Below are 13057 nucleotides of genomic sequence, written 5' to 3'. Positions count from 1 at the left end.
AGTCCTCCCTTTAGAAAAAAAAAGGAGTTTACATGTATTTAGATATTTGTTTTCTCCCCAGATCCTGCATAGGTTGCAAGCATGAAACCACGAACTTGTATTACACGTCCATGATGAAACTATGATGCCTGCACCTCAGCTTATTTATTTAACCTAACAAATATTATATAATCATACTGTATAACCCTCTTAGCACTGCATATAAGTATGTACAAAGGACAATGGCTAATAACTAAAGACTAGAAAGACAACAGTGGGTGATGTTTATTTTTATTATTGCAACTCTCATAAGACCAAGAAGACATAGTTTTGGAAAGGAGAAAAATTGAAGCTTGCAATGTAATGAAAATTCGCAGTGCTTTTCCGACAAATCGTGACTCATCGTGCTATATATATAGGGACTAAGCACAAATTATATTAATGATAAATTCTGTGATAGTGTTGAACTATATATCTTGGTTATTGGCTGTGTAATTCTGACCACTGTTGAATTAACCTAATGTCGCTGCAGTCAGTTGGAAACTAGAAACAGGCGAGCTCATCGAATTTCACACGCATAGAAATTACACTGTGAAAACAAATTACATTTTACAAACAGGTTACCATGTACACAGACTCCAAATTAAGGTTAAAATCTTCTCTTAAAAATAAATTTTTAGCGTCTTTTTAAAAGAATATTTCGCTCCACCAAAATGCATCTTCCTTCACCATACAGGAAATTTCCAAATATTAAGATAAGTATTTTCACTATTCCTTTTATTTTACCGATTAAAAAAAAAAAAAAAAATCTGAAGTTTAGAGGAATTGTGTATCACATTAAAAATTACGTTAAAAAGAAAACTACAAAACCCATTAAGAACGCTATGCTGTTGACTTGTGGAGCTGCACCAGATATGCCATGTCTCTGTTTTATCTGTAACCCAGATTGTGTGCAATTATTAGTTTTTTCTTGTTTTAGCATTTCGTGCGACCTGCGAGCAGCTGTGGCTGGGAGTGTCAGGGGAGATAACTCTCAGGCCAGCGTGTAAGTTGTCGTCACTGACGAGACAGACGATGTCATCTCGATGTTTCGGCTCAACTCTTGGAGCAGGCTGTGTTTTAAGAAGGAAAAAAACCGAAGAAATAGGGTTTACGATTGTAATATTTGATTTCCACAGAGTTGGTGTGATGCAGTGCAGCGTCTGCTGCCAGTTATCGTGGTGATAGCGATGCTGACATGGAGTAACGCAGCCTTGGGTCTCAACTCGCGATACACCTTCTATTGCCAGGTAATATGTGGCGTGTTACCACAATACATAACGAGGTGAAAGGTGGATTTATAAACGTGTCAGTTCGCTAGAACTATTGCTTCGGGACTAGTCTAAGTACGATACCACATACTGGTAACAGGTGATACTGATGATAACATTTCGTAAACGGCAAGGCTTTGCCAGAAGTTCAAGATACTATGAGGCCTCGTCGTCACAAAACACTTGTAGTGCAGAAGACAGAGCTGCTTGATTCCTTACGAAAAACGTGATATGTGTGTTGTACCATACATTCGAGTAAATGCCGCGTTTGTAGCTTTAATGAAGAAATTGTACTGTTTATTTGTGGATTTGCTACCATTATATATGTATTACTTTAAACACACCAAGGGTCATTAGTTACTATGAAGAGTCTATAAGTTACAAGCTTAAAAAAGTCAGTCGGTGAACAACAAATCAATAAGATGAGAACATTTAACTGATGAGAAAGTTCAGAATTATGGGTATATTAAGGAATTAAAGTTACAAATTAGAATTTTTGTATATCTGAAGTCTGATGTGTAAGCCATGTAGCAAAAAAAGAGATCATTTTGTGTGACCAAAATCAGCTTAAATAGAAAATTATATGTACACAGATAAGACATTTTTTCACAAATAACCAGTGAGGTTAAAAATCTTCTTGTTAAATTTTATATTCTCAGCAGCAGTTATAATTAAATTATTGAGAACAATAATTATAGCATTTTTATTTTCATCTTTCTGGTAATGACATTTTTTGCTAGTATTATGATTAGGCTCAGTGCTTATATTAAACAAAATTAAGTGATTTCTGTAAGTTATTAAAGATAGATTATCATTAATAATTTACAGATAATTGATTTGTTTTCTTTAGGGCTGCTGAATGTGCTCCCTTTGTGTGGTAACAGCTGCTACACTACAATGCTAACGGCCAACATTGCTGTACCTTCCTGGCCATTGAGCAAACATGGTTTCATTGTGCTAACTATGCTCTTTGAAGCTGCATTGTAGTTTTGATTGCACACCAGTATGTGATGAAAAGCAATAGAAAACTTTGGAAACAACCTTTTCCCCTCTGTATATCTAGTATGCAGAGACTGGATGTGAAACTTATTGTATGTCGACTGGCTCAGCGTTATAAATCAACAATGTTCATTTACATGTTTAGGCCATCGAAAGCAAGTCATCAGCAAATGGAGTGCTGATTTATACTTAAAGAGAGTTTTTCATCTTGTGATGTAGTTTTTTTGTTTTGGTTTAAGATAATTGTCAAAATGAGTAAGTTTATTGTCAGTCCTGCAATGTTGATTGGCGAACCATCCAAGATAGATGAACTATTTCTGCCCAGCTCCCTTCGTCCAGCTAGCCTGGCACATGAACTGTGTGAGAATTTGGCACTGGAAGCTGAAATGGGTCTTAGCAAACATGGATCTGATCAGCCAACAAGGGAGGAAATGAAATTTGATGACACCACAAGAATCATTGTTGATGCCCTGGTGAAAACGCCAAACGCTACAACACGATGGTACCAGGCATCATTTACATCAATAATCTTCATTATAGCAATTATTTTGTTTCTTTTCTTTGGACGCAGCTACATCCATGCTTTACTAATGTGGCTGCAAGAAGCAGACTTGGTTGTGGGACTGATAATCTTCACACTACTTTTTTGTGTTGTCTCTTTTCCGCTCTTCTGGGGTTACAGCTTACTCCTTTTGGCTGCAGGCTATCTCTATGGATTTATCCTGGGTCCTTTGGTTTCTCTTGTGTGTTGCGTACTAGGTCTGCTTTGTGCTAATCTGGCCATGAGAAACATTTGTCGGACATACTTCATGGATAAGTTTTATAGTAGTAAAGTGGAGAGTATTATTCAACTGCTTAATGGAAGCTCAAGGTTCAAGATTGTGGCACTGTCACGACTAACACCAGTTCCTTTTGGGCTTCAGAATGCATTATTCTCAGTAAGTAGATTTAATGTAGTACATTTTGTTTCTTATGGCTGCTATTGCTTACTTACACTTCTGTTGAATCATAAAAAACTAATATATTTGCTTGCTAAATACAGGTATTAGAATTGTATGATGGATAGACAAGATGGGAAAGCTGAGAGGCAGTTGCTATGAGACAGCAAAGTAAACTGTGCAGCACAGGTGCATTTTTTAAGGTGTAAACATGAGGATCTGATTATTATATGCAGGAAAAAATCTGTTTTGATACCTGATTAATTTTGTCTAAATGAAATCTACAACACATGTATAGGGGCAGGTTAACAAGGTTAAGTCCAAGACTTAATGAAATGTAAATGTAAAATGTAAAATGTGAAATGTAAATTTGTTCTGCTTTTGATTGTCATCATTGCCCCTTCAAACTGCTCTGTGTATCTAACCATCTAGATTTTGCCTTTGCAAAAGTCATATATGATCCTAAATAAACTTTAAATGTATAAGAAAAATCTTCCTAACAGTATAATATATATATAACTGAATTGATGCAAGTGAGAGGTAATGAGAATGGAAGCAAAATAGTTTTTCTGACTAGCTTGTGATTGTTTTGGAATATAAGCTTTGTCATAAATTGCTCAGAATACAAGTATTAGCTCTGACTACACACTTAATGTAATATGTGAAGGTTTTTTTTTAAACAATTTTTTTAAGAGTCCCTAAGATGCAGATATAAGTATTCATCTTGTTAAAATGTAGGTAGCAAATCTTTATATGTTATTTAGTAAGCATAGCAATATTACATATACTCTTACTTTGATTTAAATAGACATGTGCTTACCATTCATGTGAGATATTTCCCCATTCCTTCCTTAAATCTAATTCTTTTTTAAAAATCTCCTATGAAGAACCTGCATGTTGCTTATCTTTCTCTTAGTCGCAATTTCTATAATTATGTTATCAGATCTTTCTTATGCATGTGCCAAGCCTCTATCAGATACACTCCTGGTGTTAGGTCAAGATCAGGACAGGTCTGATATGAGGGTCAAAGAGCAAAGGTGCACCAAAGTAAATACCCACCATTGTTAACAACAAGTGGTAGCAGTTCTTTGGGGAATTTAAACACTCAGGGCCTTGTTACAAACATGTTATTCATGACTCTTTTAAAGAGTTTAGAGATGCGTGTCTTTAGAAGGGGTTGGTTTGTACAAAAAAAGAATTTTTTTTTTCTCGTGAATCTAATCTACCTGAAGAAACACTTAAAAAAATTTGTGTGTGTCTTATTATCTTTTAAAACCATTTCCTTCCATAATAGTCGAGACATTCATAGAATTATAGTTTGCAATGCTAACTCATAAAATGGATAATGAAATAATGAAAAACCTTTTAACTTCTGTTACCACTTGTGGCTGACACCAAGTAAGGTTACTGCCCCCCTGTAACATGGAATACATAATAGAAAAAATGCCATGGGGATCAGTAAGTTAACCATGCAATTTAGTTATAAGTGTGCCATCAAACAATTTCCTCAGATTTAGATTTTTGTGATAAATAGGGATCACTTACATTGTGTTTCAAGTTAGATACATTCTGTAATATTTACTTAAAATATATACAGAGATGTGTGCATGCATTTAAAAATACAGAATGTGTACGTTTTGAGCCAGAAGTATTACTGTCATATTAAAGACTTGATTGCATGTTGATGCTTAAGCATATTGATGGATTTCACTTAGTTTTGACTTACTGTTATATTGGACACTAAAATGTTTAGCTTTGATAAAACAAGAAACTCTTGGTAAAAGTGCAGTTCTTGCGATGAGATACATTATAGTAAAAGCTAAAGAATTTGCTAGAGGAACAGCATCTGTTTTAGCCAATTAATATACAATCTTTCACAAGTTTCTGTTACTCAAGAACTCCTTTATAATATTTCTAAAATAAAAAAACTTTTTAAATATTAGTTTGAATTTTTGTTTGTACTCTGAATGTACAAATTTTGTTTCTCGTTTTGTTTTCTCCCCTTAAGCTGGCGGACATTGGTCACTTGGAATATTTGCTGGCATCGGCTGTTGGATTGGCTCCAATGGCAGCATTGAACTGCTACATGGGTTCAACTCTTCGCACAATGGAAGACATAATGACAGATCAGACAAACCAGTGGACAGGGTATTTTATCTTCATTGGGCAGGTATGTTTTAAAACACTTAAAAGAACTTAAGTGCAGATAAATATTCATGTTCTATAAAATTCAATATCACTATTATTATTATTAAACAAACCCTGATTTTAGTTGGAAAAAATACAATGAGTAAGGAAATCATTGGCACACCTGTACATGTAAAACACAAGGTTGTTTTTTTTAAAAATCAAGCAGAAATCTTTTTGCCCATATCAAAGCAGACATATACATTTAATAATCAATGTTTTTAATTCTGACATTTCTTTATTGTAATTGTTGCAATGTCTTTCTCAACAGATACTGTTTACAGTGATCCTTTTGTGTTTTGTGGTAAGAAAGGCTCGTGCAGAGCTAAGGAAAACAATGGAACAAAATGAAGAGGGAAAAATTACCTGTGGGGGTGCGATTGTATAAAATGGCTTATCAGATTGAAAAATTTGTTATTGTCATGCGATTTTATGATTATATTATAACAGCTTTACTGAAAGCAAAAGTACATTGCACTGTAAAAACTATTTATAGCACTAATTAATGCCTGAATGTCAAAATTGTAAAAAACAAAACAAAACAAAAAAAAACACAGCTATAAATGAAAGTCAGCATAGCACATTTTTTTTTTTTTATTTCGTTATCACTGTCAGCATATTTTTTTCATGTTATTGAAATCAACTTCTTTTCTCAGGGCACCCAATGAAGCACAGTTTTACTTTAGTTTATTCCTTGTTACTCCTCGAGGAGCATAGGGCCGCCAGGGAAACAAAACTCAAAGAGAATTTCTGAATCCTACTTAATTAGCAAAAGTACATTCTAAGCACAGACATGTAGACCACATATATATCACATCTATTTTATCATATTAAGAAGGGGCAGATCAGTGACTTAAATAAGCTTGACTTTAATGCAATAGTAGATGTAACATTGATGATAACAATTACATAAGAGCTGCAGTTCTAACGTCAAAATTACTTTAGACATGAATTCTGGATTCTGCTCTATGATCATGAACCATTGATATGTAGAGTAAATTGCACATAAACAGCATGAAGAACTCTCTTTGACTTCTTACAATAAAACCTCCCTGTTAAGACTGGCTAATATCTACCACAACTGCAAGACTGTAACTAATAGGAAAATCAACTAGTCTTTCATGACAGTAACCATGACTTCAGACATCTATAAATTCAAGTTCATTTATTTAAATGTTGAAATAAAGCTCTTAAAACCACATAATAATGCTTCTCTTAGTCAGTCATGCTTATTCTGCCATTGATATGTTTGACTGAAGATTTATATTGGAACGAAATTTCCAGGTGAGAACAAATAAATACAATTTTACAATGGTATATAAAGATTCTTTCTTAAAATACACTATTTGTATTTTTGAAAGTGATTTCTGCAAGAAAAATCACAAAGCACAAACAGTTGGTCACAATAATCTTACTTTTTTTTATAAACATGTGACCACTACAAAAGGTCCTTAATGAAGCACAACTGACTGACATGCACTGGTAAAGATACAACAATGAAGAGGGGCTGATCATTTTAATCAAAAACCATATCATATAGCCTGAGTCAAGCGATTCCCATAACCATGCTGTCCCATCTAAGACCACATTGCCCCAAAGTCAATTCGGCCCAGGCTAAATGAATGCCCAAATGGTGAAATCAGTTTTACATTAACCAAACGTGCATGTACAAACCTCAAAACTAAAAAATAATGACAAAGGTTTTCTGAAAGTTCAGATAAAATCACATTTATGCATCATTGTAATGTCTGCAAACAATGATGATAAAAGTTGTTTTTGTTTTGTTTTTTTTTTGTGTCAAAAAAAATGTAAGAGAAAAATTGCATTTATGCACTTTTGTGAGATTTGTTCTCTGAACCAAACGACCATTTTGTTTAGTGAGATGGTCGCTAAATTAGTATGAACAACACATGGCTCTGTTGGTACTATTTGACACCAATAGCTGCTTTTGTGATCAATTCCTCTTTTGAGCCTGGTGTTTTCGGACCTTTTTGGTGTTGGGACAATTTTATATATGAGGGACAATATGTAGTCATAGTGGGGCTGATTGGACTCAGGCAGGTGGTAGATATGACTGGAGCAATGTGGCTTGGGTTAAAATGACTGGTGACCCAATGAACAAACAGTCTCTTTCAAAATGTACACAGTTTATGTTGCATTATCTCTGTGTAAAGTCAGAAATGATCAGCCAGAAGGAGTGTGTTTTTAAAAAGTACTTAGTACTCTTCAACACCTGAGTTTGTGATAGAGTGCATTTTTTCACTCATAAATCAGGTTATGGAGGTAGTCATAACAGAGATAACATTTATATTGAGAAACACATTTGTGTAAAGTTTTGGGATTGTATCTAAGGTGGGGTTTCGATAGGGAAGGTCTTAATGATGAAGTTTTACTGCATGTGTTTATACTGAAAACCTAGCAAGTGTTATGTGAACATCAGATATAACTCCTCTTGTACCATTTGACCATTTGGAAAGCACTTGACAGTTAATGAGTGCTTTCATGGTCTGCTCATTCTTTACATTTCTGAAATATTTTATACATTTAGTTTATTAGCTTATAGCCTATAAAAGGACCTTGTCTGTTGTCACTAAAACTGTAATTATGTACTCTGGAGGATGAAAAGTGAAAATTGTCCAATGGAATCAAATTGCATCCCTAGCAAAGGACAGCTCTAACTCTAGAATGAAGTAGCAGTGCTTTTCTTCACTGAAGCAGGATATCTTACTGTGTGTTGATTACTGGTGCAAAGCACATTCTTTCTACAGATTATTTCATAAATGGCTGCACCGAAGATGCTGTAATTTACCGATGCATATATTTTCCCGCTTTCTGTTAGAACAGAATTACCATTCTTTAAAAATGGTCTTTAAAAATCTGACTGCATTTTAGTAACCTGATGTAAAGGTGTGTGCATTGAGTATATTATTGGAGGCAATTGATGAATTGTTTTAATTGACTATTGTGAGTAGTCATAATGTATCAACAGTATTAAGCAAGGTGTTCATTTTGAAATACAAAATTCCTGGGGATGGTTTTGTTTATCTGCTGTTAATGTGTGAAATACTTAGTTTGTGTTGGTCACTGTGACACATCATGTTCTGGGCTGCTTCACAGGAGTCACAGCTATGAGATTGCCTGGTGTGGCTGACTGAACTACCAGGATCACAAGATATGTTGTAGCTGGATCACATCCATCTTTGTCAGGATCACTATGTTATCGTAATTTATTGGTTGGCAAAAGTCAGAAGCGCCAGCTAGCTTTTCATTTCACCTTGGGTTTGTTGGTCAATTTACTGTTGGATATATTGTGGTGCTGTTCACATTCTTTTCTCTTGATTTTGTTGTAATATGCAATTGTGGAATTTTTTTACCAGTATAGGAAATATCTGCCTACCTCTTCATATTTTGCTGTGTGTGGATGTACATGTGTGTGTGAGAGAGAGTGAGAGATTTATATGTATAGCAGCTAAAGGCTAAATAGAAATTTGCCACTCTTCTTATTTGCAGTGGCTTCTGCTGCTATTGAAACCATTATTTTGCTTCTACGAAAGAGTTTTTTGTGATATTTTATCGTGCCATTAAACTATAAAAATAGTTCAGTATTTTCAAAAGTTAATGCTTTTAGAACATTCTGTAGTTACTGCTTATGAAGATCCTTTTGAGATGGCATACATTCTGGCCATTGATGTAAATATGACCATGCTGACTAAAAGTCTTTGCGTTTTTACTTTCCCACAGCACAATGGTATAAAAGTATTTTTTAATACTCTTCAGTGGAGTGAACTGATGTGAAGAGACATTATTTTGACCACATCCTTATAATATTGTTGTAAAAGTGTTCTGATGCAACACTGAGGTTCTGAGGCTGATGGTGGCAAGTGATGTCTGTGTTTCGTATGTATTTAATCTAATATTTCATTTATACATTTAACAATGGGACAAGTTTTTCTTTGGTATTTTCACTTGACAGTTTTCTTGCATGTGTAATCGTTATATTTTAAAAGTTTAGAAGCATCAACCGTAGGTAATTAAAATGTGAATCATGTTTCGGGTTATCATGGTTTATTGAATGATAAAAGTAGAAAGGGTGTTTAAAATATCAGTTGATCAATCAGTGTTGTGCAGGAAGCCGACTTTCACAGTGGAGTGGCCAAACATTTTTATCTTTGTTACTGCAGAAGATCACGCAATTAAGGGAATACTTAGTCCTCTTCGTTCATAGGTAGTACCTAAGGCATTCTTTAGAGACCTCCATTTTTGTCTGTCAGCAGCAAGTTTAGCTATGTTGTTCCAGGACAGTTTCTGGTTTGTTCTATCCCTAGTGACCTTTGCCATGTTTCTTTTGGTCAGCCGTATTTCCTTTTGCCACCAGCTGTACAATGAAGAGCTGTTTGGGTGCTTTCACATCCCCTAACCATTTCTATCTCTTTTGGATTATGGTTGTCATGTTTGTGCAGCTGGCTCTTGAAAGGATTTCTTCGTGAGTAATTATGTTAGTCCTATTTTTTATGCAGTTGTGGTCAGATTGTTATATCTTTTCCTGAGAATCTTTGTGTTGGCTGGATAGAGTAATAATGTCACCAGCATAAGCTAAGTCTTCCTGTGCAGACGTAAGTGTCCAATGGATTCCTTGTTTTCTTGTCTTCTGTTGTTTCATAAGCCAGTCCATGGCCAGTGTAAAAAGGAATGGTGAGAGAATGCATCTCTTCACCAGTAGTAATGTTGAAATTGTAAGCTTGCTGTTGCTACAAACCACCAGGAAATGAAAATCTGTATGTAGGGCTTTTATTACATTTACTATTTTCTGTGATATTCCATAGTGCATGATTTTCCATAATGATTCACGGTGTATGCTGTCAAATGCTATCTCATAGCAAGGGAATACACACATACACAAAGGTAAAATTTAATGGCAATACTTTGGCTGTCATTAACAAGTGACAGACCAAGTGCAACAGTTGATGTAGAAAGTAGCTGGTCTTTAATATCTGAAGCCCAGTGATATCTAGGAGATGGATTGGTAGAGTCAGTACTGTGGAGCTCAAATTACATTTAGTTTCAACATTGGGTTGAACAATGATTGAAACTAGAATTTAAAATAAAAACATACATTAACTCAACAAATTGTCACTTAATAACAACACAGTTGAGTATTGTAACAATTTCTTGGTACCAAAGACATCTATTTTCATATACTTTGTGGACAAAGGTGATCTTATAAGGGAAAGTGAGCATCGTTTCTTTCAAAAGCTCAGAAATACCTGGACTTAATTGAAGTTGCTAAAGTGAGTTTATTACTAATGTGTTATGTAATAAAAATGATAACCCTGTTGTTATTATTATGCATTATTAACTTCCAAAAAGATGTGATATGAAAAAAATATTAGTGAGGTTGAAGATGTTGACAATGAAAGTGATGTAAACAAATTTTGGGATATTGATGTTGATATTTGATTATTAGTGTGCCAACTTGTCAGTGGAAGTTTTTAACATACTTTTTCACTATGTAACATTTCATTAACTATATAATAGTTCATATAAAGCTTTACAGAGGCACATTTTTAAAAATTTGTTTAATCTAGTCCAGACTCAAACAACTTTGCATGTTTTGTATGCACTTGGAGAAAGAGAGATGTCCATGAACTAATACTCAAATCATTGCTGTAACCATACATAAACTGTTTTAAGGACAGCAAAATGAAAACATTAAACAAACAGAATAATTCCAGTCAGTGGAAAACAAACACCAATGAATATTTAATCCATTTACTTTAGATGGACTAGTTAACCAGTTTTACTGTAGCAACAAATGCAGAATACAAGGTGATAAAGCTGTGCTTGCATAGCCATATTCTTTATTTTGAGTGTTTTTATCTGTCCGGCCCATTCACTGAGGGCATTATGAACTTGAAGATATAGCTTGGCAATCTGCCTGAAAGATCCTTTACCCTGTGGATTTTTCATTTGGGAAAAAGTTTTCTGCCAGAAGAGTTTTTTTATTGGTGCAAAGTAAATACTGTATAACACATGAAAATGTCTATTAGCATTGCATTTGTATGAAGTAAAGAAATATGTCAGTGTTATCAAGAACATAAATCACTCTAGATAATTATTATGAATATTTCAGGACCATTCTCACTACTGTAGGGTGTTTTAGGATTATTTTAACTCATTCAGTACAGGTGTGTCAGTTGAGCTGTAGCTATGAAGACATTCACCTCTGTGGGTGCAAAGTGTATGGGAAGAGTTAACTTTATTTGGCTTGTGTGTTACAAGTATGCTGATATTGCAGCTTAGATCTTGTGGCGTATCTTTGCCATTTACTGACGTGTCCTCTTATTCTGCCTCCCTTTTACACTGTCAGTTTGTCATTTTGTGCTTGTTTGATGCGCCTGTTTAACAACTCAAGTTCTTGTTGATTGAACAAAAGTTAACAGATGGACTCACACACACACACATACATACACATACACACACATACACTCCTACATGTGAAGACAGATACTTGTGAGTAGTTGTCAGGTCTTTCCTGCCAGTTGTAGTTGTGTTGTCACTGAAACTCACATTTCATTTTCATGTTAATGGTCTTGGCTGTGCTACACTAAGGACAAATACTGAGATATCTCTGGAAGGAAATATGCTGTGTTCATTGGACTGTCTTATTACTGAGTCAGTAAAATATTATCTTGTACTTTATGACATGGAAGTGCCTTCGGTGACTTGCAGCATTTTTGTTGAAGATACACATCACCAACTCCTGTGCACAAAGAATAAATATATTTTTATGTGCAAATTTTGCAGCAAGGCCAGATGTGTTGAATAATATTTATGTGTCATTAGAACAAAGATGTCAATCTCTTGTGGAGCTTGTATGTAATAAACCACAGGTACTGTTTACAACAGCATTGAGTGACCAGTTTATAGCCTCTTGTTAGCTTGAATGGGTTAATGCTTACACAATGCTATTGAAGTAGATGTTACTGTATTATGTCATCATGCACATTCATAGAGAGCATCCTTATCAGGAATGTATAGGCTTTGGATGGTCCATTTTTTCTTGCAGAGAGTGTTGTGTCTATGAAGTTTGGCATTGTTTTATTTGAGGTTTTAATGGTTTTATTTGATTTTTATTCATCAGCAATTCTTGAATTAAATGACATCTCCACCAGCAGCCTGTGGAATTTTGGTTGATGTCTCCACCATCTTTATGTAGGAATATCGCTTCAAGTCATGTGTTCTTTTCAGAGAATGGATCTCAGAAAAAAAAGAGAATAGATAACAATGCTGTTGGTGACAGTGGTGTTTTGTTTGATTGTTTAGAGGTGTGTGTGTGCATAATGGCAGTGTTACAGGTATATTCTAGTGTGTTGTAGATAGTTTTGCACCATGTTTCCTGAAAGAAATGACAAACTCGATCTACCAAAAACTATAATCATGAGTATAATCTATAATCTAAAAAACTATAATCATCTTGCGTTCCATTGGCATCGTCTGTTAGGAATATTGGGTTCCTGGTCACTACTGACATGTCCCTTGACAAATTGTAGCAGGCAGTCTGCTTGGATGAGCTGTGTAAAATTAGTACCATCTGCCACATTCTGTGTAGACAAACTGCTAACATGTCTGATGTTCATCTTCATT

The 13057-nt window shown here is 34.8% G+C and overlaps 1 protein-coding gene across 1 annotated transcript; it reads left to right on the top strand.

The window, feature by feature from the left end:
- Nucleotides 1-146: 146 nt before the first annotated feature.
- LOC112553470 (transmembrane protein 64-like) lies at nucleotides 147-12712 on the top strand. The gene is made up of 4 exons (XM_025220694.1): nucleotides 147-1268; nucleotides 2140-3226; nucleotides 5235-5396; nucleotides 5685-12712. The coding sequence occupies exons 2-4, from the start codon at nucleotides 2540-2542 to the stop codon at nucleotides 5799-5801; spliced, it is 966 nt and encodes a 321-aa protein (XP_025076479.1). The 5' UTR covers nucleotides 147-1268; nucleotides 2140-2539; the 3' UTR covers nucleotides 5802-12712.
- Nucleotides 12713-13057: the final 345 nt, after the last annotated feature.

Source organism: Pomacea canaliculata, linkage group LG12 (genome assembly GCF_003073045.1).
Source record: "Pomacea canaliculata isolate SZHN2017 linkage group LG12, ASM307304v1, whole genome shotgun sequence".
NCBI lineage: Eukaryota > Metazoa > Mollusca > Gastropoda > Architaenioglossa > Ampullariidae > Pomacea > Pomacea canaliculata.
The sequence above is the reverse complement of the archived record's forward strand: the minus strand, read 5'-3'. Positions and strand labels throughout refer to the sequence as shown.

Excerpts from the sequence above, each read along its gene's own strand:
- LOC112553470 (XM_025220694.1), top strand. The coding sequence starts at position 2,540 with ATGAGTAAGTTTATTGTCAGTCCTGCAATGTTGATTGGCGAACCATCC. Across the intron at positions 3,227-5,234 it reads TTCAGAATGCATTATTCTCA|CTGGCGGACATTGGTCACTT; the intron begins GTAAGTAGATTT and ends TCTCCCCTTAAG. Across the intron at positions 5,397-5,684 it reads ATTTTATCTTCATTGGGCAG|ATACTGTTTACAGTGATCCT; the intron begins GTATGTTTTAAA and ends CTTTCTCAACAG.